Source organism: Ranitomeya imitator, chromosome 1 (genome assembly GCF_032444005.1).
Source record: "Ranitomeya imitator isolate aRanImi1 chromosome 1, aRanImi1.pri, whole genome shotgun sequence".
Classification (NCBI taxonomy): Eukaryota; Metazoa; Chordata; class Amphibia; order Anura; family Dendrobatidae; genus Ranitomeya; species Ranitomeya imitator.
This window is the reverse complement of record NC_091282.1, coordinates 696559088-696585364: the sequence shown is the minus strand read 5'-3', so window position 1 is coordinate 696585364 and position 26277 is coordinate 696559088. Positions and strand designations below refer to the sequence as shown.

Genomic DNA, 26277 nt, shown 5'->3' with positions numbered 1-26277 from the left:
GCCAGTCATTGCACTGGTTGCCCAGGATACAACACAAATTTCTCTTTCGCCACAAAGCTCTATACAGTTATGCACCACCCTACATTTCCTCCCTCACATGTGTCTATCGCCCTAACTGTGCTCTCTGTTCTGCAACTGACCTAAGACCAATATCGTTCATACTCCGAACCTCCCAATTCTGTCTCCAAGACTTCTCTCCTGCTGCACCAGGTCTTTGCGATGCACTTCCCCTGCCGATCCCATTAATTAATCTAACTTTCCCCTTTTTTAAATTTTCCTTCTCATCTGATCCCTATTAATCTGTCTCCACATTTTAGAGAGATCCTGGCTGATGACCTCATCATGCAGCATTATTTGATGTCCCCTATTTATTGTAATGATGCCTGGACTGTACATGACAAGCACTTTTACTTATTGTGTCCCCCCCTATGATACCTCCTTGCTCCGTTTTTCCACAGGCAATGTTAGATGATAACTTGCCATCAGAGATTGCTAGCAAAATCCACCTGGTTGACTTGGCAGGCAGGTGTGTATGACTCGGGGATGCCGGGATTTGTTCTATAAAGCATTAGATATATATTCATGTTTTTCTTGTAGTGAAAGAGCTTCTCCAAATTACTGCAAAGACCGTCTCACTGAAGGCTCCAACATTAACCGCTCCTTGGTGACTCTTGGGATCGTCATTTCTGCATTAGGTATTTCTCATTGGAAGAATTTTGAGGAGGCAAATACTGATAAAATATCTGATTGCATCTGCCACGTAGTGAAAGAAATGCATTGATCCAATGTTTATTTGTTGTACAATGATCGCTACAATTTATTTTTACACTGAGCCCCTCTTGCAGCGGTTGATTTGTGAAGCTTACATGAGCCTAAGCTACCATACCACACACACAACCCACAATGCCATAGCATTTTTTTTCTAATTCCAAACAGCCCCTTTAATTACTTGCTACTAATATCTGAAAATGTACTTTTTCTGTTCTTTGTAGCTCAAAATTCCCAAATGACTAGTAGCTCTCAAAGTATAAACAGCATCCTCAGCGACGGGGATAGTGGCATCCCAGGCAGCCCCTCGGGAAGCAGTGCAACAGGATCAAGACGTCAGCCATTTGTGCCTTACAGAGATTCCATTCTGACTTGGCTTTTAAAGGACAGTCTCGGGGGCAACTCGAAAACTATTATGATTGCCAGTAAGTCATACATTTATATTCTTTTTGCGCTAACAATCAGAACTTGCCTCCTGCAGCGTCACCATTCCTGCAATGTCAGCGCTGCTATATTCTCAGTGGTTCATGTCACATGACCACTGAAGCCAATCAGTGGCTGTTTATCAGCTGAAGAAAAAAAATAAAGACCCCACATATTGGTCACCAAAACCCTTTTTTTTCCATTGTGAAATATAAGTTTTTATTAAATTAATAGGTGAAAAGAATATTTTTTTTCTTAAAATATCTTGTATATCATTATGTGCTCTTTCTGTTACAGTGGTCCTAATCATTAAATTGTGGTTGCCTTCAGCGACCATTGTTGTGTGCTTACGGCACATAGAGCTTATAGTAATGAGTCCATTGTATACAGTAATTAGTATGCAGTAATCTCCTGAGCTCCCCCTAATGGTAGCTGCAGGCTGACTGAATTTTCTCATTTAAAGTGCGCTGCCAATTCTAAAAAAAAAAAAAAAAGTTATTGGGCAGGAAACGTCAAAATAATAACTTTTCTAATTTGGCAAATTTGCACTTAATGGTAGCACAGTCTGGCGATAGGTTTTCATCTCTAAGAATGAAACTAAGAGATGGTATTGACCGTGGCAGATCTGTGCTGTTATTGAGAGCAAAATGTATTCTCAAAATGATTAAGAAAAAGATAAAACATTGAACAGTACTGTATCAACGATCTTTAAAGTAGAATTCACATCATCTGAAATCCTTCCTCTTCGTCACACTTCCAGTATCTGTGTATTTGTCCAATAATGTTGCTATTAGTCCTGCTGAGACTAGTAGTTCTGCAAGCGAACACCGCCAACAGTACTGTACTGATTTTCCCTTTACTGGAAAAACTGGACACAGAGCAGCACTGTCAGACGATTGGCTTCTAATTTGAGATTTATTATACTCACCAGAATATATGCGTTAAAAACATGTAGCAAATATGTCAAATACACAGCAAACCAGCTTCTAACTGACTCTGGGTTTCGCCTATCAGCTTCTTCTTGGGGTAAGCTGTTTTAAAGATAGTTGACGTGGAAAATTGAAACTTTGCCTTCTTCTGATCTCATTGGTTTCATTGCAGTGGAAAGCGTGTCCTGATAAGTAATTATAGTGATATATTTGCTTAATGGGGAAAACGTTTTAAATGCCCTAGTCCCCCAAGTACAATAAGAAAAATGTATACTCCTTCTTGCACTGGCACCGTTCAAGCCATGTTGGGCTCTTGTGACATGGGCTGCACGTGACAATAACAATGTACGGTCCAGATCCGCTGACAAAATAGTAAAGGCAGCAGCCATTTGGCAACCACTGATGTTCCGCAAGTTCCAGTAAACCCGGTGCCGCCATCGCTGGAAAGGTGCCCTGCCGGTGTGGTGGATGAATAGAAGTCTCTTATAAACTCAGGGGACTCGCACATATAAGAAAGGGTTGTCAAAGTAGTGTACAACAGCGTATTGAAAAATTATTTTGCAGACCCCTGCATTTTAATAGTTTTTCTGAATATAAGTTGGTACACTTCAACTCAGAATTTAAAAAAAACAAAAAACTTGTGGTCAGATAAAAATATATATTAAAAAATGTATCCGCATAGAGTTGTAATCCCTATAAATAATCTGACATTCAAATTTGTGTTGGAAGCAAATTTCCAAATTGGTCGTAGGTCCATCACCATTGAAATTATTAATGAACCGAGTAAAGTGCATTGAGCCCATGTCTAGACTTCTATCTGTTCTGTATTTACAGTTTATTAAACTATTTTACATTTAATTTCATATTCTGGTTATTTTAGCTATTTCCCCTGCAAGCAGCAGTTACAATGAAACCATGAGCACCTTGCGCTATGCTTCAAATGCCAAAAACATCATCAATAAACCCAGAGTGAATGAGGCAAGTATCGTTATGTATTATTTTCCTATACTTGTGTGTGAGTGTAATCATCAGCTTTGATTTTGACTTTCGGTCTATTGCTGTATTTCATGGTTTGTTAGGATCAATTCTTTCATTGTTCTCCTTGACAGTGGATAAATAATTATTTCTTTTTGTCCTTGTGCCCTGGCAAGGAATGGAAGCATTGACTTGCGGAAGGGACGATTGTGTCTGAAACAATGTAGAAGTGTATGAAAGAAAGTCTTGTAAAGGGATCTTGAGACCCTTTATATAGGTTTACATTTAATACACCCACAGAACTGATACACTTGAACTTGCTTTGCACATTGTTACTGTAGTTGCTTTGCTACAGTACACAAATATCAACTTTAAAGAGGTTATCCGGGACAATTGCCTATAATTAGGAAAGACCATCAATATTAGATCTTCGGGGTATGACTGTCAGCACCCTGTGTCGAGCAGCTGTTTAAAGGGGCTACATCACTTAGCAAATGTCACCACATCTCCTTCATTAGTTACCTTGCACAACACCATATGTTTTAGTAATGGCTGTATTTGGTATTATAGCTTGAAGAGTGAGCTTTAATAATAGGCAGAGCCGCTACGTAAAATATGGAATCACGCCTATGAAACAATGAAAAAAAATGCAGCACTCACCAGAGATTTGTGGCTATTTCAAACAACTGATTTTGGGGTGCTGACAGTCTGATTCTTCTTGATCTGGTATTAGTGGCCTATAGCATGGACCCCGTACCCCCTTTCTATCTGTTGTTTAAAGACACCCTCAACCACTTTTAGGCCAAGAATGAAGTGAATCTGTGAACAGGTTTTTGTATTTAATCTTAAGCAGCATAGCATAGGGCAAGAAAGCCTCATTCCAGGGACATATCACTTGTTCAGCTGCTTGCTGTAGTTTCAATACAATCAGTGTTTTACCAGCAGGAGATTATCACTGGACTCGGTGTTGCATGCCAGGCAGTCCAGGTAATCTGTGTAACCTTGCCCCCACCACTGATTGGTAGCTTGCTGACAATACACACACGTTCCCCCTTGAAGACGTATGTATTGTTGCATTGTGTTATGTTTCTGTGTGTAATAATCTGTAATGTTGATGTTGAAGCTGTGTTCTGCCCAGCAACAGATACTGAGTAGACATTGAGTTAAGAGTTGATACTAGCCCAGGGAGGGATGGGCTATGTAGCAATATCGGAGATGTCATGCAGGAGTAGGTTGCTGCTAGAGCAGACCTTTTGGTTTGATTGCTCAGCAGAGCCACATAATGGTGTCCCTCAAGTGAGAAGAGACCGAGAGGATGGATTGCATTATCCAGTGGAGATAGAAGTGATCAAAGATGGTTCCCAGGAGAGGAAGCCTAGCAGTACGGCCTAAAGTTTATAACACTAATAGCTAATGGGCCTAGATGGAACAGAGTACGTGAGACGAAGAAAGTGCCCCAGATGACAGTTCCAGAACATCAGAGACAGAAGAGAGATCGTATTTTTCGGACTATAAGACGCACTGGACCATAAGATGCACCTAGGTTTTAGAGGAGGAAAATAGAAAAAAAATGTAAGCAGAAAATGTGGTAAATTCTGTACTAGAATCCCCCATCCTGGTCTGCATGGCCCACTCATCCCCATCTTGGTCTGCATGCCCCCCTCATCCCTATCCTGGTAGACATGGCCATAGGCGTGGAGAGCAGTGGATATTCATTGATCTTTAATAGCGGGCACACGTGATCGCCCGGCAGCTGCAGGAAGCCGGCGTCTGTTGCGCCTGTGCCCGCTATTAAAGATCAATGAATATTCACTGCTCCCCACTCCTACTGGAGAGCAGTGAATATTCATTCTCTGTAGTAGCAGGCACACATGATAGTCCTGCGCTGCAGGAATTCGGCGGCTGCTGATAATACTGTGCCGCTATTAAAGAGAAATTAATAATCACTGCTCCTCACACCCATTGTCCCACCTACCTCTCAGCTCCGGCTTCAGTGCAAAGAGGTGGGCAGGGTTCTGGGCGTGGGAAGAAGTGAATATTAATTTCTCTTTAGCAGCGGGCACAGGGATAGCCGCAACAGCCGGCTCCTGCCACCTGTGACCCACTCTTTTCCCCTGCCTCTCCCCCACCTCCCCATCCACAGCATATCTGGACTAGAAGACCATCCCCATTTTCCTCCAAAGTTTTGGAGGAAAAAACTGTGTTTTATAGTCCAAAAAATATGGTAAGTAACGGCCATAGTGGCAAAGTAACTCCCCTAAGGGGAAAAGCACATGGAATCGTGGGTTGATCATAGGACGACTCTTACAAACTGGACTGAGCTGTGCTGTGGTGACGGAAAGGTTAAGCTAGAGCACAAGAGAGTAAAGAGGAAGAAATCTGTGTGTGGAAAATGTTCTGTGTGTTGAAAGAAACATTCATTATTAAGTAAAAAGTTTATTTTTGACTGGTGGTCTCCCGCATCGAACTGTCCAACACTTGGTCCTGGCAAACTAGCGTCATCGGTTACATGTGGCCTGCACGGGTGTAGCGCCTTAACAGCACAAGTCCGCACACCCAATCAGGACCCCAATCTTTATGTAACATGCCGGGGTGCAAGAGACGAGTACCTCACTCACGACTACCACCCCGCGCCATGTTACAGCTACATCTACAGCAGAAAAAAACAGGGACGCTATCAAAACTGCACCAAGCAACCCAGTAAATGACACATTGCTGTAATCTGGGTCTCTGTCTCTACATCATGCTGCTCTCAGATTGCATAGCAAAATAGTGTTGACAGATTCCTTTGAAAGGAAAAGTAGCCAATCATAGTATTAGGTCCAATGAACCCACATATACATGTTGTCAAAATTGTTGGTACCCCTCGTTTAATGACAGAAAAACACACAATGGTCACATAAATAAATAACTTTAATCTGACAAAAGTAATGAATAAAAGATCTATGGGTGAAGGTGCTAACCATAATTTGATTCAAGAGGTGACAGGGGTAAATGTGGTGCTTAACCCGCTGACTTGCCTTCTTGGCTGTATGGATGATATTGCTACGGATGAACGTGGAAGGTTCACTATTGCGAGATTGTTGTATGCTGCGAGGAAGCTTATTGCGATGCATTGGTTGGATGAAAGACCACCAGGTAAAAAGGAATTAACAAAATAAATTTTATTCAAATAAATAAGGCAGCACACTGCAGCGCTAAAACATGCAAACATGAAACATGAAAATTGAACTGCATTTCAATTTTAATTTTTCAATTTTCATGTTTGCATGTTTTAGCGCCGCAGTGTGCTGCCTTATTTATTTGACTTTATACGAGTTGGTGACTCTAGGTTCAGCACCTGTTCACACTTATTCTATGTTTGGATGTGACGGTTAGTTTTTTGAAAAAAAATTTTTTTTTATTGTCCTTATGGAAAGGAATATATACATCAAGAGAGGTCAGAATACAAAATTTGAAAATGTATGGTACAGTTGGATGGATTACCCAGGCGTGGCATCTGCTGAGTCATTGCAGAGTAGAATGGGGGTCGTTTAATTACTTCTGGAGGGACTTTTACATGTATAGGTGGGCTTTTGTAAAGCTTAGTATCATTTTCAAGAGGTGATGTTGTCAGTTGGTTTTATTGGATAACGGGCAAGGGATTGGGGGGAGGGAGGGGAGAGGGGGGCTGGTTATAGGGAAAGTGAGTTGTTTTCATAATATGAAAATGTATTAATCGGTTTTGTATTCATTGTTACCTGTTTGGAAATTGTCAGACTGAATTACTGGCTTGTCATATGCTTTAATAAAAACTATGTGATTTAAAAAAAATAATAATATCTATGAAAATGAACAAATGAAAGTTAGGGTACCGTCACACAGTGCAATTTTGATCGCTACGACGGCACGATTCGTGACGTTCGAGCGATATAGTTACGAGATCGCAGTGTCTGACACGCTCCTGCGATCAGGGACCCCGCTGAGAATCGTACGTCGTAGCAGATCGTTTGAAACTTTCTTTCGTCGTCTAGTGTCCCGCTGTGGCGGCATGATCGCATGGTGTAACATATATCGTATACGATATGCGCATAGTAACCAACGGCTTCTACATCGCACATACGTCATGAAATTATCGCTCCAGCGTCGTAGATTGCAAAGTGTGACAGCAGTCTACGACGCTGGAGCGATATTGTTACGACGCTGGAGCGTCACGGATCGTACCGTCGTAGCGATGAAAATTGCACTGTGTGACGGTACCCTTAGACATTGCTTTTCAACCATGTTTCCACAGAATTAAAAAAATAAATAAATAAAACTCATGAAATAGGCCTGGACAGAAATGATGGTACCCCTGAAAATAATGTGACAAAAGGGACATATTAAATCACGGTGTGTCCACTAACTGGCATAACAGGTTACATTCTTGTAATCAGTGAGTGGGCCTGTATATAGGGCTACAGATACCCACTGTGCTGTTTGGTGATATGGTGTGTATCAAACTCAACATGGACCAGAGGAAGCGAAGGAAAGAGTTGTCTCAGGAGATTAGAAAGAAAATGATATCTCCCCCCCCCCCCCCCGTGTCTAACCCTACCCCTTTCCCCCTCCACTTCTTTTCCTTCCCTAACCTATTTGCAACTGCACATCTACCAATTCTATACTTTTTATACTCTAAATTTAAATAAATACCATTGGAAAAATAAAGAAAATTATAGAAAACATGTTAAAGGTAAAAGTTATGAGACCAGCTCCAAGCAGCTTGATGTTCCTGTGACTACAGTTGCACATATTTTTCAGAAATTTAAGATCCATGGGACTGTAGCCAACCTCCCTGGACGTGGCCGCAGGGAAAAATTGATGAAAAACTTCTAAACAGATTAAAGGTGAACTTCAAGCTCAAGGAACATCCGTGTCAGATGGCACCATCCGTCATAGTATGAGCCAAAGTGGACTTCATGGGAGACGACCATTGTCGAAAAAAAAATCATAAAAAAGCCAGACTCGGGGCGTGGCTATGTAAGCTAGGAGAGAAGACACACCTTTTGGAGGCTCCCATAATCCTGATCTGAATCCGGCCATTAATCCCCCAGAACTGCAGCTTACACCGGCTGAGACGGTGCCCTGAGAGCTCGGGAGACCGGCGACCCCTCGGGCGGCGGCGGTGGAGCGCTGGAGAGCCGGTATCTGTGGCGGCCTGGAAGAGCGGCAAAGTCCCTGAGCTGCGGCGGCCATCTTTGAGCGCTGCTCCGGCGGGCAGGACGCAGCGCCGGCGGCGGCTGGAGCCGGGTGGATCCCCTGGGAGCGCGGCAGACATCTACATACAGCGGGGACGCTGTGGAACATCGGGGAACAAGAGACAGGTGCCGGGTCTAGAGCGGCGGGCGGGCCCTGGGGGACGGCGGCCATTACCACAGCGCACTCTCCAGCAGCAAGGACAGAGGCGCTATATAGCAAGACTGCGGTGCATTCAGGAGGTGAGCTACCGACCTGAAATACTAAAGGGGGCAGAGCGATGTGCGCCCTGAAAAATTGGGCCCTGCACCCCCCTTATCAAAAACCCCTGCTGGCACCATAACTTTGGAGGGATCGTCCCCCCTCCCTGCTGTTCTGCCTGGGGAGCTGTGGCTGCTCTGAGACCAGTGCCTGGGCAAATTCCTAAGTTGATACATTTGCAAATATCTGAGACTCTTTGCTTGGTTTGCTGCCTCTCTGGGGTGCATCCCGGTGTTTGGCCCTGTCCGGTCTGCTAGTGGAGAATAGACTGCCATAATAATAAATCCGGTCCTTTGGTGGGGATCTTCTGTCAATCACCATGCATCATTCTAAAGGAGTGGGGGCTGCTGATAAGTTGAGGAGATATGCCAGAGAAGATGCCCCAGATAATACACGTTCTCTCAGAAATAATCCCACGCAGAGTCAACGCAAAAATCGTCTTTCTGACAGCAATGAGGAGGGAGAACAAGACGAACTGACTCTTAAACAAGCATCTGAGCAGTTGATGCAGGCCATATCTCTCACCAGGTCCTCTCTCACTGAGAAAATAGAAGAAGTGCATACTGAAGTGGGCCGTCTGCGACAAGATATACAAACTATGAGAGGGCGTATTTCAGAGGTTGAAACAAGGGTGTCTCAGATAGAGGACACCATTGCCCCAATGGAGGCTAAGCTATCAAAGGCCACTGGCTCTGTGAATGCCTGGAAGCAAAAGGCAGATGACCTGGAAAACAGACTGCGTCGTAATAACATTCGAATTATTGGCCTACCAGAACGCTCGGAGGGTCAGCAACCTGAGCAATTTCTAGAGGACTGGCTTAAAACCTCCCTGGGAGATGGATTCTCCTCAACATTTTCTGTGGAGAGGGCCCATAGGGTCCCAACGAGACCTCTTCCTCCCGGAGCTCCGCCCCGACCCTTTCTGGCACGTCTCCTTAACTGCAGAGACAGGGATGCAATTCTTCGCTTGGCAAGGCAGAGGGCCCCTATTAAATTCAATAACGCCACCATATCAATCTTCCCGGATTTCTCTATGGAACTTCAAAAGCAGCGAGTTCGATTTATGGAAGTCAAAAAGCAGCTCAGGGATAAAAACATCATCTACTCCATGCTTTATCCAGCTCGACTCCGTATTGTTCATGAAGGCTCCTCCTTGTTCTTCACTGACCCGGCGGAGGCGGCCGAATGGTTGCGGTCATATAAGGGGCCTAGTACACCGGACTCTTGAGTAGCTCTTTCTGTCTGATGGCAACACAATCTGGAGCTTTCTCTGTGGGTGCTGAGTTTATCAACTATACCGGACGCTGATTCCAGTGAGGGTATCCCCTTTTCTACCTGACTGTAGGAGTGTAGGATTATACTCCTCCACTGTTCAAATGTTGTTTTGTTTGGTATTTTACACCAGTTCTGATTGTTTGTTATGTTTGTTAGTCGCCAGTGATAACCTTATGCTCTATATGATGTTCCTGATTCCCGCCCAGGCTGTGGTGTACATTATGCCTCTTCCCGAACGTAGATATGGGATCTGAGATTGTATGTATGACGTGGAACATACGGGGTATTAAGACTCCTCGAAAGAAAATTAAGGTATTTTCACAAATTAAAAGGTATCATCCACATATTGTAGCACTTGTGGAGACACATTTGACCAGAGACACAGCTAAGTGTACTCAAAAGCCGTGGGTGCAATGGTCCCTTCACGCATTTCACACCAGTTACTCCAGAGGGGTCTCCCTGTTGGTACATAGGAATGTCAGGTGGGAGGCTAGAGAGTCACGACGCGATCCCGAGGGTCGCTTTGTTTTTGTTCATGCCTTTATTAATATGCGGGAATATGTGATATTATGTGTTTATAACCCACCCCCGGCTGGCATATCGGTTCTCCGCATGGCACTGGGTTTCTCCCTAAATTATCCTAATGCTAGTGTTATCTGTATGGGAGACTTTAATTTAGTCATGGATAATCTTAAAGACAGACTGAGACTAGACGGCGAGATGTCAAGGGGGCCCCTTTCTCAATCTCCCTCTCAATTGGCATCGTTTATGAACGGTAGCGGATGGTTAGACCTATGGAGAACACGTCACCCTGAGACAAAGGAATATACTTGTCATTCATCAACTAGACAGTCTCTATCCCGTATAGATTACATATTTGGATCTAGTGACCTAGCGCTATGGGTGAATAGTATCGAACATGGTAACAGGGGGATATCAGATCACAGTCCAGTTATTCTCAAACTTAAATACGGTCAGTCAAATAATAATATACCTTGGAAATTGAATCCCTTCTGGCTGAAACTGATAGATTCTAGTGATAGAACGGTTGATCAGTTAAACTGCTTTGTCTCTACTCACCCAGACCCCTCGAATCTCAATCTGTTTTGGGACACTCTAAAGGCATACTTAAGGGGATGTCTGTCCTCTACAATTTCCTATATAAAAAGGGTGACGGCGGGGGAGGATGACGAGATAGAGCGACGGCTGAAGGGCTCGGAAGCCGCCTATGTGGCCAAGCAAACTAACGGCAACAGAGTGGAGTGGCTCACTTCCCAAAGACTATATGCTCAAAATATAGACACTAAATCGAAACGTAAATTATTCTTTACCCGTCAATCTTATTTTGAATTGGGGAATCAGGCCAGTACACTCCTAGCTTTTCTAGTACGTCAGCATAACACCTCTAATACGGTACTACAGATTCGGACACTCGATGGTTCGTTGGTATCCTCCACTGAGGAAATTCTTCGAAGTTTTTGTAATTATTATAAGACACTGTACAAATCGGGTAGTGGTCTTGGGGTCCCTGAATGTGCAGACTATTTATCAGACATAACATTCCCCTCACTGAGCCCAACCCAACAAGCTTTTATGGAGGCTGAGTTTACTCTGGAGGAGGTGGAACAGGCTATAATGGACATGGCCACCGGGAAGGCCCCTGGACCTGACGGGTTTCCCGTTGAGTTCTATAAAAAATATCGGGACCACCTGGCACCACTTTTATTGAAGGTGCTTCAGAACATATGGGAGGGAGAAATTATGCCTGAAACATTTTATGATGCAAATATCATTGTACTTAAAAAGGAGGGAAAGGACCCCTTGGAGTGTGGATCATACCGCCCCATATCATTGGTGAACGTAGATTATAAAATCTTCACTAAAATATTGGCTACTAGACTAAATACGATCATATTAGACCTTATACACCCAGATCAAACAGGCTTTATGCCCGGGAAAAGTACCTCCATTAATATTCGGCGGGTCCAATCAGTGATTCAATATAGCTCCCTAGAATTGGATAATAACTGGGCTCTGGCATCCCTAGACACAGCTAAAGCGTTTGACTCCCTCGAGTGGCCTTTTCTTTCCGCATGTCTACAGAAATACGGTTTTGGAGATAAATTTATTAGAGGGATAGATACACTATATAGGAATCCTAGGGCACGGGTAATTGTAAATAACTCTATCTCTGATTCCTTTACCTTACATAGGGGAACCCGTCAGGGATGTCCTTTGTCCCCGGCTCTCTTTGCCCTCGCGATAGAAGCCTTGGCAATACGCATAAGGTCCTCCACGGATATCAAAGGAATAAGTATTGCGGATTGTGTGGATACCATCGGTCTATATGCTGATGATATGATCATATTTATAGATAAAACAGAAGAAACACTACCACGAGTAATAACGACTATTGATAATTTTAGTAAATTCTCTGGTCTCTATATAAATTGGGATAAGTCTGCTCTGATGCCTCTGTCTCATGTGCCGGTGCCTTGTCACAAAAATCTCTCATCACTACCTGTAGTCTCCAGTTTCAAATATCTAGGAATACATATGTCTCAATATAGTCAGCTGGACCTACGACTTAATATTTATCCACTACTGGACCTGGTCAAATCTAAATTTATAACCTGGAGCAAACTCCCTCTCTCCGTTGCAGGTCGCATTAATTTAGTTAAGATGATATTGCTCCCCAAACTTAATTATTGTCTCCAACATAGTGCTGTGCCAATACCCAAATCTTTCTTTGCAAACTTAAACTCCCTGACCACGTCCTTTATATGGGGGAAGACCAGACCCAAACTCAAACTATCTACTCTACAGAGACCGAAAAAGGGGGGTGGGGCAGCCCTACCAGACTTTTATCTATACTATCTTGCCGGGCAGGCTAGGGCGATAAGCAAGTGGATGCCTAGCAACTCCCTACCTAATTCAGAAAGCCATTTAATCCATTCTGCCCGGATTGACTGTCCACTGGGTTTTTTGGAAATGGAGAAAGTCAGTGCTCCCCGTTTGCTGCCATTGCTTCGACAAGCGAGATTAATATGGAGACAAATTAAAAAAGTTATTAAATATACAGATATAATAGCCGAAATGCCACTGTGGTATAATAGTTATTTTCCAGAATTACTAAATCACCCATCTACTGAGTTCTGGATCTCATATGGTGTTCTCTCGGTGGGTAATTTATATCAGAGGTCCCCAACTCCAGTCCTCAAGGCCCACCAAGAGGTCATGTTTTCAGGATTTCCTTAGTCTTGCCCAGGTAATAATTGCATCACCTGTGCTATACAAAGGAAATCCTGAAAACATGACCTGTTGGTGGGCCTTGAGGACTGGAGTTGGGGACCTCTGATTTATATAACCAGGAAGTTTTTGTATCCTTTGAACAATTACGGGATACCTACAATATCCCTAGATCTCAATTCTTCCGTTATTTACAGCTGAGGTCAGCCTTCCAGTCACATATGCGAAATATGGGTGCAAGTCGAGCAATTTCATCTCTACCCCTTATAGGCATTCTCAAATCACAGGGTCCTCAGGGACTCATTTCCTCTTTATACACATATCTATTATCCGTGGGAGATGGGCTCACTATTAACTCCTTAAAGAAGAAATGGGAGGGACTTCTTCCCGATACACTGGGAGAGGAGTGGGAAGATATTCTAGAATCTCCAACTAAAGTTTCTCCCTCAGTTAATAACAGGATGACCCAGCTATATATTATATATCAGACTTATTTGACCCCGACACGACTTTTTAAAATGGGTCGCCTCCATACGTCAGACTGCCTACGATGTCACACACGTGATGCGGATTTTATCCACATGATATGGAGGTGCCCGGTAATTTTTCACTATTGGAAAGAGGTCACGACATTGTTAACATCTTTATTGTTAATCCCTGTCCCACTTGAACCATTGACTTGCCTATTTGGGGTGTGGGATACAGAGACCTGGGATCACCATACTGGGATCTTCCTTCGAGAAACGCTCTTCTTAGCACGAAAGGTACTGGCATTAAGGTGGATGGGTAGCTCCTCCCCGACTCTCGGAGCTTGGATTGACCTGGTGAACTCGGTTATCCCATATGAGAGAACACTGTACCATAATAGAGGATGCCCAGGTAAATTTGAAAAAATTTGGGGTAGATGGAACTCATCTCATCATACTCTGTAGTCTGCGCTGATTAGATATATACACGAGAGGCAGGGCATGTGGTTTTGGGACATCGTTACGGAGCAAACTTAAATCCGTTTTTCTTTTGGCGACTTATTACTAATGGTTAAAGTTGTTTAAGTTGTATAGTAGGTATTTTATAGGCACTAATGACTCAACATGCACAGACTATTACCTCTGTGAACTTTGGATATGATAATGTTCTGTAATCATTTGTATCTGATGATATATTTAATAATGATAAATGTAATATGTGCAATGTTTGTTTACTCTGGAATTAATAAACGAATTTAAAAAAAAAAAAAGCCAGACTCGAATTTACCAAACTACACAAAGCTTCTGGGAGAATGTCCTATGGACAGATGAGACAAAAATGGAACTTTTTGGCAAGGCACATCTGCTCTATGTTCACAGATGGAAAAATGAAGCATATCAAGAAAAGAACACTGTGAAACACGGAGGAAGCTCTGTTATGTCATGGGGCTGCTTTGCTGCATCTGGCACAGGGTGTCTAGAAACTGTGCAGGGTACAATGAAATCTCAAGACTATCAATGGATTCTAGAGAGAAATGTGCTGCCCAGTGTCAGAAAGCTTGGTCTCAGTTGCAGGTCATGGGTCTTGCAACAGGATAATGACCCAAAACACACAAGTAAAAACACCCAGGAATGGCTAAGAGGAAAACACTGGACTATTCTGAAGAGGCCTTCTATAAGCCCTAACCTAAATCCTATTGAGCATGTTTGGAAAGAGCTGAAACGTGCCATCTGGAAAAGGCAACCTTCAAACACGGGACAACTGGAGCAGTTTGCTCTTGAGGAGTGGGCCAAAATACCTGTCGAGAGGTGCAGAAGTCTCATTGACAGTTACAGGAATCGTTTGATTGCAGTGATTGCCTCAAAAGGTTGTGCAGCAAAATATTAACCCCTTAACGACCGCCGATATGCCTTTTAACGGCGGCAGTTAAGGGTACTTAAACCACAGCGCTGTTGATTAACGGCGCTGTGGAAAAAGTAAATAGCGCCCCCCAGAGTCCGATTTTCTCCGAGGTCTCGGCTGATGGGGGTAGCCGAGACCCCAGAGAACATGATTCGGGGGGGGGGGGAGGGGTTTACCGACCCCGCTTTTACGATCGCCGGTAATTAACCGTTTACCGGCGATTGCAAAAAAAAAACAAAAAACGCGATTTCCCTTTTAATTTCTCTGTCCTCTGATGTGATCGCACATCAGAGGACAGAGAAAAGGGGTCCCAGATAGCCCCTCGATACTCACCTGTCTCTCCCGGTGCTCCTCTTTTCTCCCGATGGGCGCCGCCATCTTTTTCCGGCAAAAAAATGGCTGGCGCATGCGCAGTGCGCCCGCCGGCCGGCACCGGGAGAATCTTTGGGGTCTCGGCTGCCGGGGGTAGCCGAGACCCCAAAGATCATGATGTTTTGCGATCGCCGGTAATTAACTGTTTACCGGCGACCGCAAAAAAAAAAAAGCTATGTGTAATTCTCTGTCCTCTGATGTGATCGCACATCAGAGGACAGAGAAATAGGGGGATTCGGGGACCCTATTATACTTACCGGTGTCCCTGGGTCCTCCTGCGTCCTCTCCTGCCCACCGGCGTCTTCATGGGGAAAGAAAATGGCGGGCACATGCGCAGTGCGCCTGCCATCTGTCGCCATCTGCCGGCCGGCAGGAGAAAGCAGTTGGGGCTAAAATTAGGGTTAGGGTTAGGGCTAGGGTTAGGGTTAGGGCTAGGGTTAGGGTTGGGGCTTAATTTAGGGTTAGGGTTGGGGCTAAATTTAGGGTTAGGGTTGGGGCTAAATTTAGGGTTAGGGTTGGGGCTAAATTTAGTGTTAGGCTTCTTTCACACTTACATCGGTACGGGGCCGTCGCAATGCGTCGGCCCGACATACCGACGCACTTTGTGAAAATTGTGCACAACGTGGGCAGCGGATGTAGTTTTTCAATGCATCTGCTGCCCAATCTATGTCCTGGGGAGGAGGGGGTGGAGTTACGGCCACGCATGCGCGGTCAGAAATGGCGGACGCGACATGCAAAAAAACGTTACATTGAACGTTTTTTGTGCCGACGGTCCGCCAAAACACAACTGATCCAGTGCACGACGGACGCGATGTGTGGCCATCCGTTGCGATCCGTCGGCAATACAAGTCTATGGGCAAAAAACGCATCCTGCGGGCACATTTGCAGGATCCGTTTTTTGTCCAAAACGACGGATTGCGACGAATGCCAAACGACGCAAGTGTGCAAGTGTAAAAGTAGCCTTAATGCTAAGGTTAGGGTTGGAGTTGGGATTAGGGTTAGGGTTTGGATTAGGGTTGGTATTAGGGTTAGGGTTGGCATTAGGGTTACGCTTGGGATTAGGGTTAGGTTTGGGATTAGGGTTAAGGTTAGGGTTGTGATTAGGGGTGTATTGGGATTAGGGTTAGGTTTGAGGTTAGGGTTGAGATTAGGATTAGGGGTGTGTTGGATTTAGGGTTTTGATTAGGGTTATGGTTAGGGTTGACATTAGGGTTGTTTTGGGGTAAGGGTTGTGATTATCGTTAGGGTTAGTGATTAGGATTATGGATCGGGTTAGGATTAGGGTTAGGGGTGTGTTGGGGTTAGGGTTGGAGCTAGAATTGGGGGGTTTCCACTGTTTAGATACATCAGGGGGTCTCAAAACACGACAGCCAATTTTGCGCTCAAAAATTCAAATGGTGCTCCCTCCCTTCTGAGCCCTGCCGTGCGCCCAAACAGTGGGTTACCCCCACATATGAGGCATCAGCGTACTCGGGATAAATTGGACAACAAGTTTTGGAGTCCAATTTCTCCTGTTACCCTTGTGAAAACAAAAACTTGGGGGCTACAAAATATTTTTTATTTTCATGACTCTGCATTATAAACTTCTGTGAAGCACTTGGGCACTCAAAGTTCTCACCACACATCTATATAAGTTCCTTGGGGGGGTCTAGTTTCCAAAACGGGGTCATTTGTGGGGGGTTACTACTGTTTAGGTACATCAGGGGCTCTGCAAACGCAACATAACGCCCACAGACCATTCTATCTAAGTCTGCATTCCAAAACGGCGCTCCTTCCCTTCCGAGCTCTGCCGTGCGCCCAAACAGTGGTTTACCCCCACATATGGTGCATCAGCGTACTCAGGATAAATTGGACAACAACTTTAGTGGTCCAATTTCTCCTGTTACCCTTGTGAAAATAAAAACTTGGGGGCTAAAAAATCTTTTTTGTGGAAAAAAAATATTTTTTATTTTCACGACTCTGCATTCTAAACTTCTGTGAAGCACTTGGGCATTCAAAGTTCTCACCACACATCTAGATAAGTTCCATGGGGGGTCTAGTTTCCAAAATGGGGTCTCTCCAAATGCGATATGGCGTCCAATCTCAATTCCAGCCAATTCTACATTGAAAAAGTAAAACGGCACTCCTTCTCTTCCAAGCTCTGCGGTGCGCCCAAACAGTGGTTTACCCCCACATATTGGGTATCGACATACTCAGGAGAAATTGCACAACAACTTTTGTGGTCTAATTTCTCCTGTTACCCTTGTGAAAATAAAAATTTGGGGGCAAAAAGATCATTTTTGTAGAAAAAATGTGATTTTTTTTATTTTCACGGCTCTACGTTATAAACTTCTGTGAAGCACTTGGGGGTTCAAAGTGCTCACCACACATCTAGATAAGTTCCTTAAGGGGTCTAGTTTCCAAAATGGTGTCACTTGTGGGGAGTTTCCACTGTTTAGGCACATCAGGGGCTCTCTAAACGTGACATGGCGTCCAATCTCAATTCCAGCCAATTCTGCAGTGAAAAAGTCAAACGGCGCTCCTTCACTTCCAAGTTCTGCGGTGCGCCCAAAAAGTGGTTTACCCCCACATATGGGGTATTGGCGTATTCAGGAGAAATTGCATAACAATGGTTACATTTCTGTTTTTACACTTGTGAAAATAAAAAAAATGGTTCTGAATTAAAATGTTTGCAAAAAAAAGTTAAATGTTCATTTTTTCCTTCCACATTGTTTCAGTTCCTGTGAAGCACGTAAAGGGTTAATAAACTTCTTGAATGTGGTTTTGAGAACCTTGAGGGGTGTAGTTTTTAGAATGGTGTCACACTTCATTATTTTCTATCATATAGAGCTCTCAAAATGACTTCAAATGTGATGTGGTCCCTAAAAAAAAAATGGTGTTGTAAAAATGAGAAATTGCTGGTCAACTTTTAACCCTTATAACTCCCTAACAAAAAAAAATTTTGTTTCCAAAATTGTGCTGATGTAAAGTAGACATGTGGGAAATGTTATTTATTACGGTAACTATTTTTCATGACATATCTCTCTGATTTAAGGGCATAAAAATACAAATTTGAAAATTGCAAAATTTTAAAAATTTTCGCCATATTTCCGTTTTTTCATAAATAATCGCAAGTAATATCGAAGAAATGTTACCACTAACATGAAGTACAATATGTCACGAAAAAACAGTCTCCGAATCAGCGTGATCCGTTGAAGCGTTCCAGAGTTATAACCTCATAAAGTGACAGTGGTCAGAATTGTAAAAATTGGCTTGGTCATTAAGTACCAAATTAGCTCTGTCACTAAGGGGTTAAGTTAAGGGTACCATCATTTCTGTCCAGGCCTATTTCATAAGTTTTATTTTTTTTAAATTCTGTGGAAGCATGGTTAAAAGTCAATGTCTGACTTTCATTTGTTCATTTTCATAGATTTTTATTATTACATTTGTCAGATTCAAGTTATTTCTGTGACCATTGTGGGTTTTTCTGTCATTAAACGAGGGGTACCAACAATTTTGACCACGTGTGTAGTCTATGCCCAATTTATGGGAAAGGGTCAGTAGTTCTCAATTCTCCTTTGCCTCAATTTAGACACTTTAGTGTCACCAGCTTGGAATGAAAATGTTGATCATAACTGCGATTGTCATCTTTGTGGACACGCGTTTAGAATATAAACGGTCATAACATTATGCAAAGTCTAATGTGTGACACCATGAGGTCATCAACAATTGCGCATGTTTTTACCTAGTCTCATGCTGATGTCAACATTTCTGTATTGAAAGGAAGCATCATGGATATGACATCCCTCACCATTAATAATTATCCATTTGATAGATAATTTTTCTGTCATATATACTATATCATTTTTTTTTGCTGCATGCAATAATGCACCATTCTATTCTGTAAAAAACACAAAAAACAGCAACTCCTATCTGTCTTTTTTTTTCTCAGCTGATTTAGGACCACAGACCACATGTAAGTGGAAGGTGGCAGGAAACAAAGAGCCTGTAAAAGCAAAACGGTGCAAAATTTGTAATAGCAAAAATGATTTTTAACCCCAAATATATACATTTCCGTAAAAAAAAATCAGACAACCTCCTTTCAGTATATACATTTGACTCCGAATGCTTTAAATGTTTCTTGATAGTTGCTTTTACAAAGCATATTACAAAATATTTATAAAACATTCTCAAAATGTTTTTTTCAGGATGCTAATGTACAATTGATCAGAGAGCTCAGGGAAGAAATTAACCGATTAAAGGCCATGCTAAGGAATTTTGAAATGGTAAATTCTTTTAATTGTTCCTCTCGGCGTTTGTGTGTATGTTGAGGGATGGGGGGGAAGGGGTGATCTATATATTATATAATATGACTGGGTTGTGTGCTTGTCATTGACAGGAATCTGTCACCCCCCCAGGGACGTATTTAACCTATTAATATGGGCATACAGGTAATAAAAATGTTACATTAGTCCTACCTGTATGCCTCATATTAATGGTTTTGTTGTGGAGAAATCTTATATTCTTTCTTTGTTAATGATTTCTTCCAGGCTCCGCGGCGTGTGATGCCTGGAAAAAATTCCTGCCTCCTCTCCTCATTGAAAGGCTATGTCCACACGTTGCGGATTCGTGTGCAGATTTTTCCGCACTGTTTTTGCAAAATCCGCAGGTAAACCGCAGATTTCCTGCGGTTTTTGTGCGGATTCCACCTGCAATTTTTCACCTGCGGATTCCTATTGAGGAGCAGGTGTAAACCGCTGCGGAATCCACACAAAGAATTGACATTCTGCGGAAAATACAACGCAGTGTTTCCGCGCTGTATTTTCTGCAGCATGTGCACTGCCAATTTGGTTTTCCATAGGTTTACATGGTACTGTACAATGCATGGAAAACTGCTGCGAATCCGCAGCAGCCAATCCGCTGTGGATCCGCAACCAAATCCACAACGTGTGCACATAGCCTAATACTACCCTCTCCCATCAGCGTCATTTACAGCCCCGGAATCCCACGTCTGCCCCCTGCACACCCTCAGAAATACATATCTCATGTTCCCTACTGTGGGCACTGTATACAGGGATCTTCTGCGCAGGTGCCAGCGAGTCACTGTGACCTCTGTTGTGTGTGCCGATAATATACTCTCCCCACTTCCTCTCTGCTCATTCATCGCTAGGAACCATGACTATTAACATAAAGAAAGAATATAACATTTCTACACAACAAGACCATTAATACGAGGCTTAGAGGTTGGACTAGTGTAACATTTCTATTACCTGTATGCCCATATTAATAGATCATATACGTCCCAGTGTGTGACAGATTCCCTTTAATACTTATTCTTTTATGTCACTGCTGCTATTTATACATATTTGTAAGATATATTATCAACCTTTTTTTGTCCGATGCAGAGAACTATTAGCCCTGCTTTCAGTGAGGAACGAGATGGAAACTTAACAGAACTCGTGCTACAAAATGAACTAAAGGTAAAGCTATAAACGGTTCTACTTTTAATGATTTATGTGTACGTGCCACCACCATGGGACATTATATTTATTACCCAGGGGACTTATTACCTGGAAGATATATAGAAATGGGAAACACTTGCGAGGAATTCTGCAACTTGTAATGAAAAGGCAGATACTACAGCGCACATCCAGCAGATATGTAGCCAACCTCCAATCGCTGTACTGCCTGTAAAGGAGCATTTACAGAGTGCTAGTGGGATAAAATGTGAAATAACAGTTGGTTTTTGGGATGCCGGGTGTCGGACCCCCACTAATCTGATTTGAAGGTCATTGCTAAGGATCAGTTATCAGTATCCTATCATACGAGAGCCCTTGAAGTAAAGGCTAAATTGCATAACTGAAAATGTTGGTCTCTCTGCTGTGTTGCCCAGTATGACCAATAAATGGAGTAATGTTCTTATATAACGGCAAATTGAAAACAAGGTGGTGGGTAGCAGGACTAACAGGATATACAATGTAAAAAGGAGTACATGTCCAATAATTGCCACCTGGCAACACCATATGCCTTACAGGTAATCAGCTAATGTGGGCTATCTACAGCCGTCAGAAATATCAAAAGGCCCACTGCTCAAATATCAAGTATAGATGCATATATAGCTCCTCCAAAGACAAGATAGAAAACAAATATAAATATAAGGGGGCAAATCCCCAAATTAGGTAACCAGTTTATTGTATTCAAAGTATATAGGAAAAAATCCTCCTATTACTAGTGTACCTTTCCTAAATATGGCTTGGTGGGTATATATAATAAATCACTAGTAAGGATACGTTAGAGGCACAGTGCCCATTTAGAAATCACATAAACATACTAGACATAATAGACTAATACCTCCAGTGAGGCAGCAATAGTGAGCACCAAACATATAACAGTAAGTGAAAAAGCAATAATATATAGATGGGTAGAGGGTATATGACCTTATCCAGGCAGTACTGATCCCTGACGCTCGTTTCGCATATAGCTTCTTCCTAAGGGGGTTATCGATTAGGTTTATAGGTTCTCTAATCAGCCAAACTGTTTTCAGCTGTGCTAACATACTTGCACAAGGGTTTTCAAGGGTACTCTAACCATCCATTAGCCTTCTCACACAGTTAGCAAACACAAAGTACCATAAGAACGCTGGAGTGATGGTTGTTGGAAATGGGCCTCTATACACCTGTGAAGATATTGCATTACAAACCAGACGTTGACAGCTAGAATAGCCATTTACCACATTAACAATGTATAGAGTGTATTTCTGAATAATTTAATGTTTGCTTCATTGGAAAAAACTGTGCATTTCTTTCAAAAATTAGGAAATTTCTAAGTGACCCTAAGCTATTGAACGGTAGTGTATATGTTGCTAAAAATAATTTTTACTACTCTGTATCATTAAACAATTTCCAACGTTTGCCTTCTATAACCTCTGTGTTGCACTCATTTTGATTGGGTACAAAATTGGTAAACTGAGAATGTTTCAGTGAGCTCATTCTGACAATCCAATGGGAAAGGTTCTTTTAGCTGTCCTTTTCTGAGCCCCTTTTCATCTGATTGTCATAAATCAGACCACAGACCACATCAAACTTGAACTTGCAGAGAAACCGAGTTTATAAAAGTCAAACAGTGCAACTTTTTTTTTTATAAAAACCCAATTGAGAAAATTGTTTAGTCCCAAATACATTACAGTGAAAAAAAAATTGTCTTCAGAGATACATTACAGACCAAATGTTTGGACACACCTTCTCATTTAAAGATTTTTCTGTATTTTCATGACTGAAAATTGTACATTCACACTGAAGGCATCAAAACTATGAATTAACACATGTGGAATTATATACTTAACAAAAAAGTGTGAAACAACTGAAATTATGTCTTATATTCTAGGTTCTTCAAAGTAGCCACCTTTTGCTTTGATGACTGCTTTGCACACTCTTGGCATTCTCTTGATGAGCTTCAAGAGGTAGTCACCAGAAATAGTCTTCCAACAATCTTGAAGGAGTTCTCAGAGATGCTTAGCACTTGTTGGCCCTTTTGCCTTCATTCTGCGGTCCAGCGCACCCCAAATCATCTCGATTGGGTTCAGGTCTGGTGACTGTGGAGGCTAGATCATCTGGCGCAGCATCCCATCACTCTCCTTCTTGGTCAAATAGCCCTTACACAGCCTGGAGGTGTGTTTGGGGTCATTGCCTGTTGAAAAATAAATGATGGTCCAACTAAACGCAAATCGGATGGAATAACATGCCGCTGCATTTGAATAAATCCCCAACAGTGTCACCAGCAAAGCACCCCCACACCATCACACCTCCTCCTCCATGCTTCATGGTGGGAACCAGGCATGTAGAGTCCATCCGTTCACCTTTTCTGCGTCGCACAAAGACACGGTGGTTGGAACCAAAGATCTCAAATTTGGACTCATCAGACCAAAGCAATGATTTCCACTGGTCTAATGTCCATTCCTTGTGTTCTTTAGCCCAAACAAGTCTCTTCTGCTTGTCTGCTTGTTGCCTGTACTTAGCAGTGGTTTTCTAGCAGCTATTTTTCCATGAAGGCCTGCTGCACAAAGTCTCCTCTTAAAGGGACACTGTCACCTGAATTTGGAGGGAACAATCTTCAGCCATGGAGGCGGGGTTTTGGGGTTTTTGATTCACCCTTTCCTTACCCGCTGGCTGCATGCTGGCTGCAATATTGGATTGAAGTTCATTCTCTGTCCTCCATAGTACACGCCTGCGAAAGGCAAGATTGCCTTGTGCAGGCATGTGCTACTGAGGACAGAGAATGAACTTCAATCCAATATTGCAGCCAACGTGCAGCCAGCGGGTAAGGAAAGGGTGAATCAAAAACCCCAAAACCCCGCCTCCATGGCTGAAGATTGTTCCCTCCAAATTCAGGTGACAGTGTCCCTTTAACAGTTGTTGTAGAGATGTGTCTGCTGCTAGAACTCTGTGTTTTGTACAGATGTGTCTGCTGCTAGAACTCTGTGTGGCATTGACCTGGTCTCTAATCTGAGCTGCTGTTAACCTGCGATTTCTGAGGCTGGTGACTCGGAGAAACCTATCCTCAGAAGCAGAAGTGACTCTTGGTCTTCCTTTCCTGGGGCGGTCCTCATGTGAGCCAGTTTCTTTGTAGCGCTTGATAGTTTTTGCCACTGCACTTGGGGACACTTTCAAAGTTTGCCCAATTTTTCATACTGACTGACCTTCATTTCTTAAAGTAATGATGGCCACTCATTTTTCTTTACTTAGCTGCTTTTTTCTTGCCATAATACAAATTCTAACAGTCTATTCAGTAGGACTATCAGCTGTGTATCCACCAGACTTCTGCACAACACAACTGATGGTCCCAACCCCATTTATAAGGCAAGAAATCCCACTTATTAAACCTGACAGGGCACCATTCCTGGTGACTACGTCTTGAAGCTCATCAAGAGAATGCCAAGAGTGTGCAAAGCAGTCATCAAAGCAAAAGGTGGCTACTTTGAAGAACCTAGAATATAAGACCTATTTCTCCATCGCCACATTGGGGGACACAGGACCATGGTGTATGCTGCTGCCACTAGGAGGCTGACACTAAGTAAATACAAAAAGGGTTAACTCCTCCTCTGCAGTATACACAGCCCACTGGCTCCTGATAGAACCAGTTTAAGCTTAGTGTCCATAGGAGGCACACTGGGGTCTGTCATTCAGACCACATTATCTTTATTTTTATTTTTTAACACTTTTTGCGCAAGAAAAAGACTGGGGCGACGGACCCTTTCAGGGGGCCGATCTCCCCCAAACATCAACAGGCGAGCACGGCGAGTGTCACCTCCCCGTACTCTCTCCTGTGACGTGGGATGCCACAGCCGGACACAGCCCTGTGAAATCCTAGGGGATTGAACCCTTTGGCTACACAGATGCCCCCTTGCCATGGCGTCCGGCTGCCCCCCTCTGCACCACCACTGTTTTAACAGCGGTGCTGCATGGCTCTGGATGGTCCTTCTCCACCTCCCCAGCAAAGGGGATGATGGATCCAAGGCTCCTGCACCATCCCCCCTCTTACTACCTCCGCCGGACAGGACTCCATCCTCCAGCTTCAGCGGTGAGTTTTCGGCGGGAGGTGGGGGCTCCCGAGCGCACCGACGGCCAGACTCTTCTAATTTAGTCCCCGGCTTCGGCCTTAGACTAGGCCGCAGGCCGGGAAAACGCTGCCCACAGCGGCGTCATGCCTGCAGGCCACGCCCACCGGCCTGGCACTTCTCGGACACTGAGAGAAGCTCCCTTGTAATGTCGGCGGCCATCTTCTGTCCCCTAACGCCGGTAAAGGATGCAGGAACAGACACTTCGCTGGGGCACACGGGCAAAGGACCTGGGTAAGTGCTCTGCCAAACACTACCGCAGGGCCTCCCTTCTATAGCCTACTTAGACAGCCGCACATAAAGTGCTCTGCTAATTTTCAGCCACACATAAATTGCTCCGCTGATTTTTTTTTTTCTGCCACAGCATCCCTGCAGCTCCTTTTGGAGGTTAACAAGGTTCAACATGTCTCTACCTAAAACCTCCAAAAAGTCTTCTAAAACACATAATGTTTTTCACATTTAGCTCCTCCTGTCCGGCTGCGCTACCAAGCGGGCATACTACTCCGTTCTGTCATGCTTGTGACCCTAAATGCGCTCAGGATCCCCCACCCTGACTGAACCCACGGTGACCAGTCCCCCTGAGTGGGCTTTGTCACTCTCGCAATCTATGGCTTCCTTGACTAAAGTGATCGAGTCCCTCCAGGATTCATCCAGGAGCAGGACCACTAATCTGCCTGCCCAAGAAAATTCCCCTACAGCAGGGGAATCTTCAGCCTGCAAGGGCCGCTCTCATTCTAGACACAAGCGGGCATATAGGAAGCGTATTTGAGCTCGTCCCCCAGGCCTTCTGGTGCCTTGGCATTCGTTAGCTCTGCTTCCCGCTCTCGCTCTCCAGGCACCTGTAGCGACAAGGACTCGGAACCTGAGTCTGATGGGCCCCTTGATCTAGAGTAGCCAGGTTATCAGAGTACTATAGATAGTCTTATTGAGGCCGTCAACCAGTCACTTCAGGTTGATGAGGAGCCTGTGACCTCCCATACGGATAATTCGGTGTCCTTCAAAAGGACCAAGCGTCCTCATAGGGTTTTTGCCAATCACCCGGAGTTCCAGGACATAGTTCAGTGACATAGGGAGCGTCCGGACAAACGCTTTGCAGGTCAGAGATCTCTGGAGTCCAAATATCCTTTCTCTCCTGACCTCCGCAAACAATTGACAGAATCCTCTCCTGTGGATCCTCTTGTTTCACATTTGTCCTCCAAAACTCTTCTATCCTTGCAAGACGGATCTTCCATCAAAGATCCCACGGATCGCCTAGTTGACAGCCTCGCCCGTTCAGTTTTTGAAGCATCAGGCTCGGCACTCTTTACCTCTTTTGCTACTACCTGGGTAGCCAAAGCCGTGACTTTTTGA

General features: G+C 43.6%; 1 protein-coding gene across 1 annotated transcript in view; it reads left to right on the top strand.

Moving 5' to 3' along the window:
• Nucleotides 1-26277, top strand: part of STARD9 (StAR related lipid transfer domain containing 9) — a 313170-nt gene that overhangs the window by 149835 nt on the left and 137058 nt on the right. Inside the window, exons 10-15 of the mRNA XM_069730886.1 lie at nucleotides 459-526; nucleotides 598-695; nucleotides 993-1193; nucleotides 3001-3098; nucleotides 19523-19600; nucleotides 20720-20794. Coding sequence (XP_069586987.1) covers nucleotides 459-526; nucleotides 598-695; nucleotides 993-1193; nucleotides 3001-3098; nucleotides 19523-19600; nucleotides 20720-20794 — 618 coding nt within the window. The remainder of the gene's footprint in view (nucleotides 1-458; nucleotides 527-597; nucleotides 696-992; nucleotides 1194-3000; nucleotides 3099-19522; nucleotides 19601-20719; nucleotides 20795-26277) is intronic.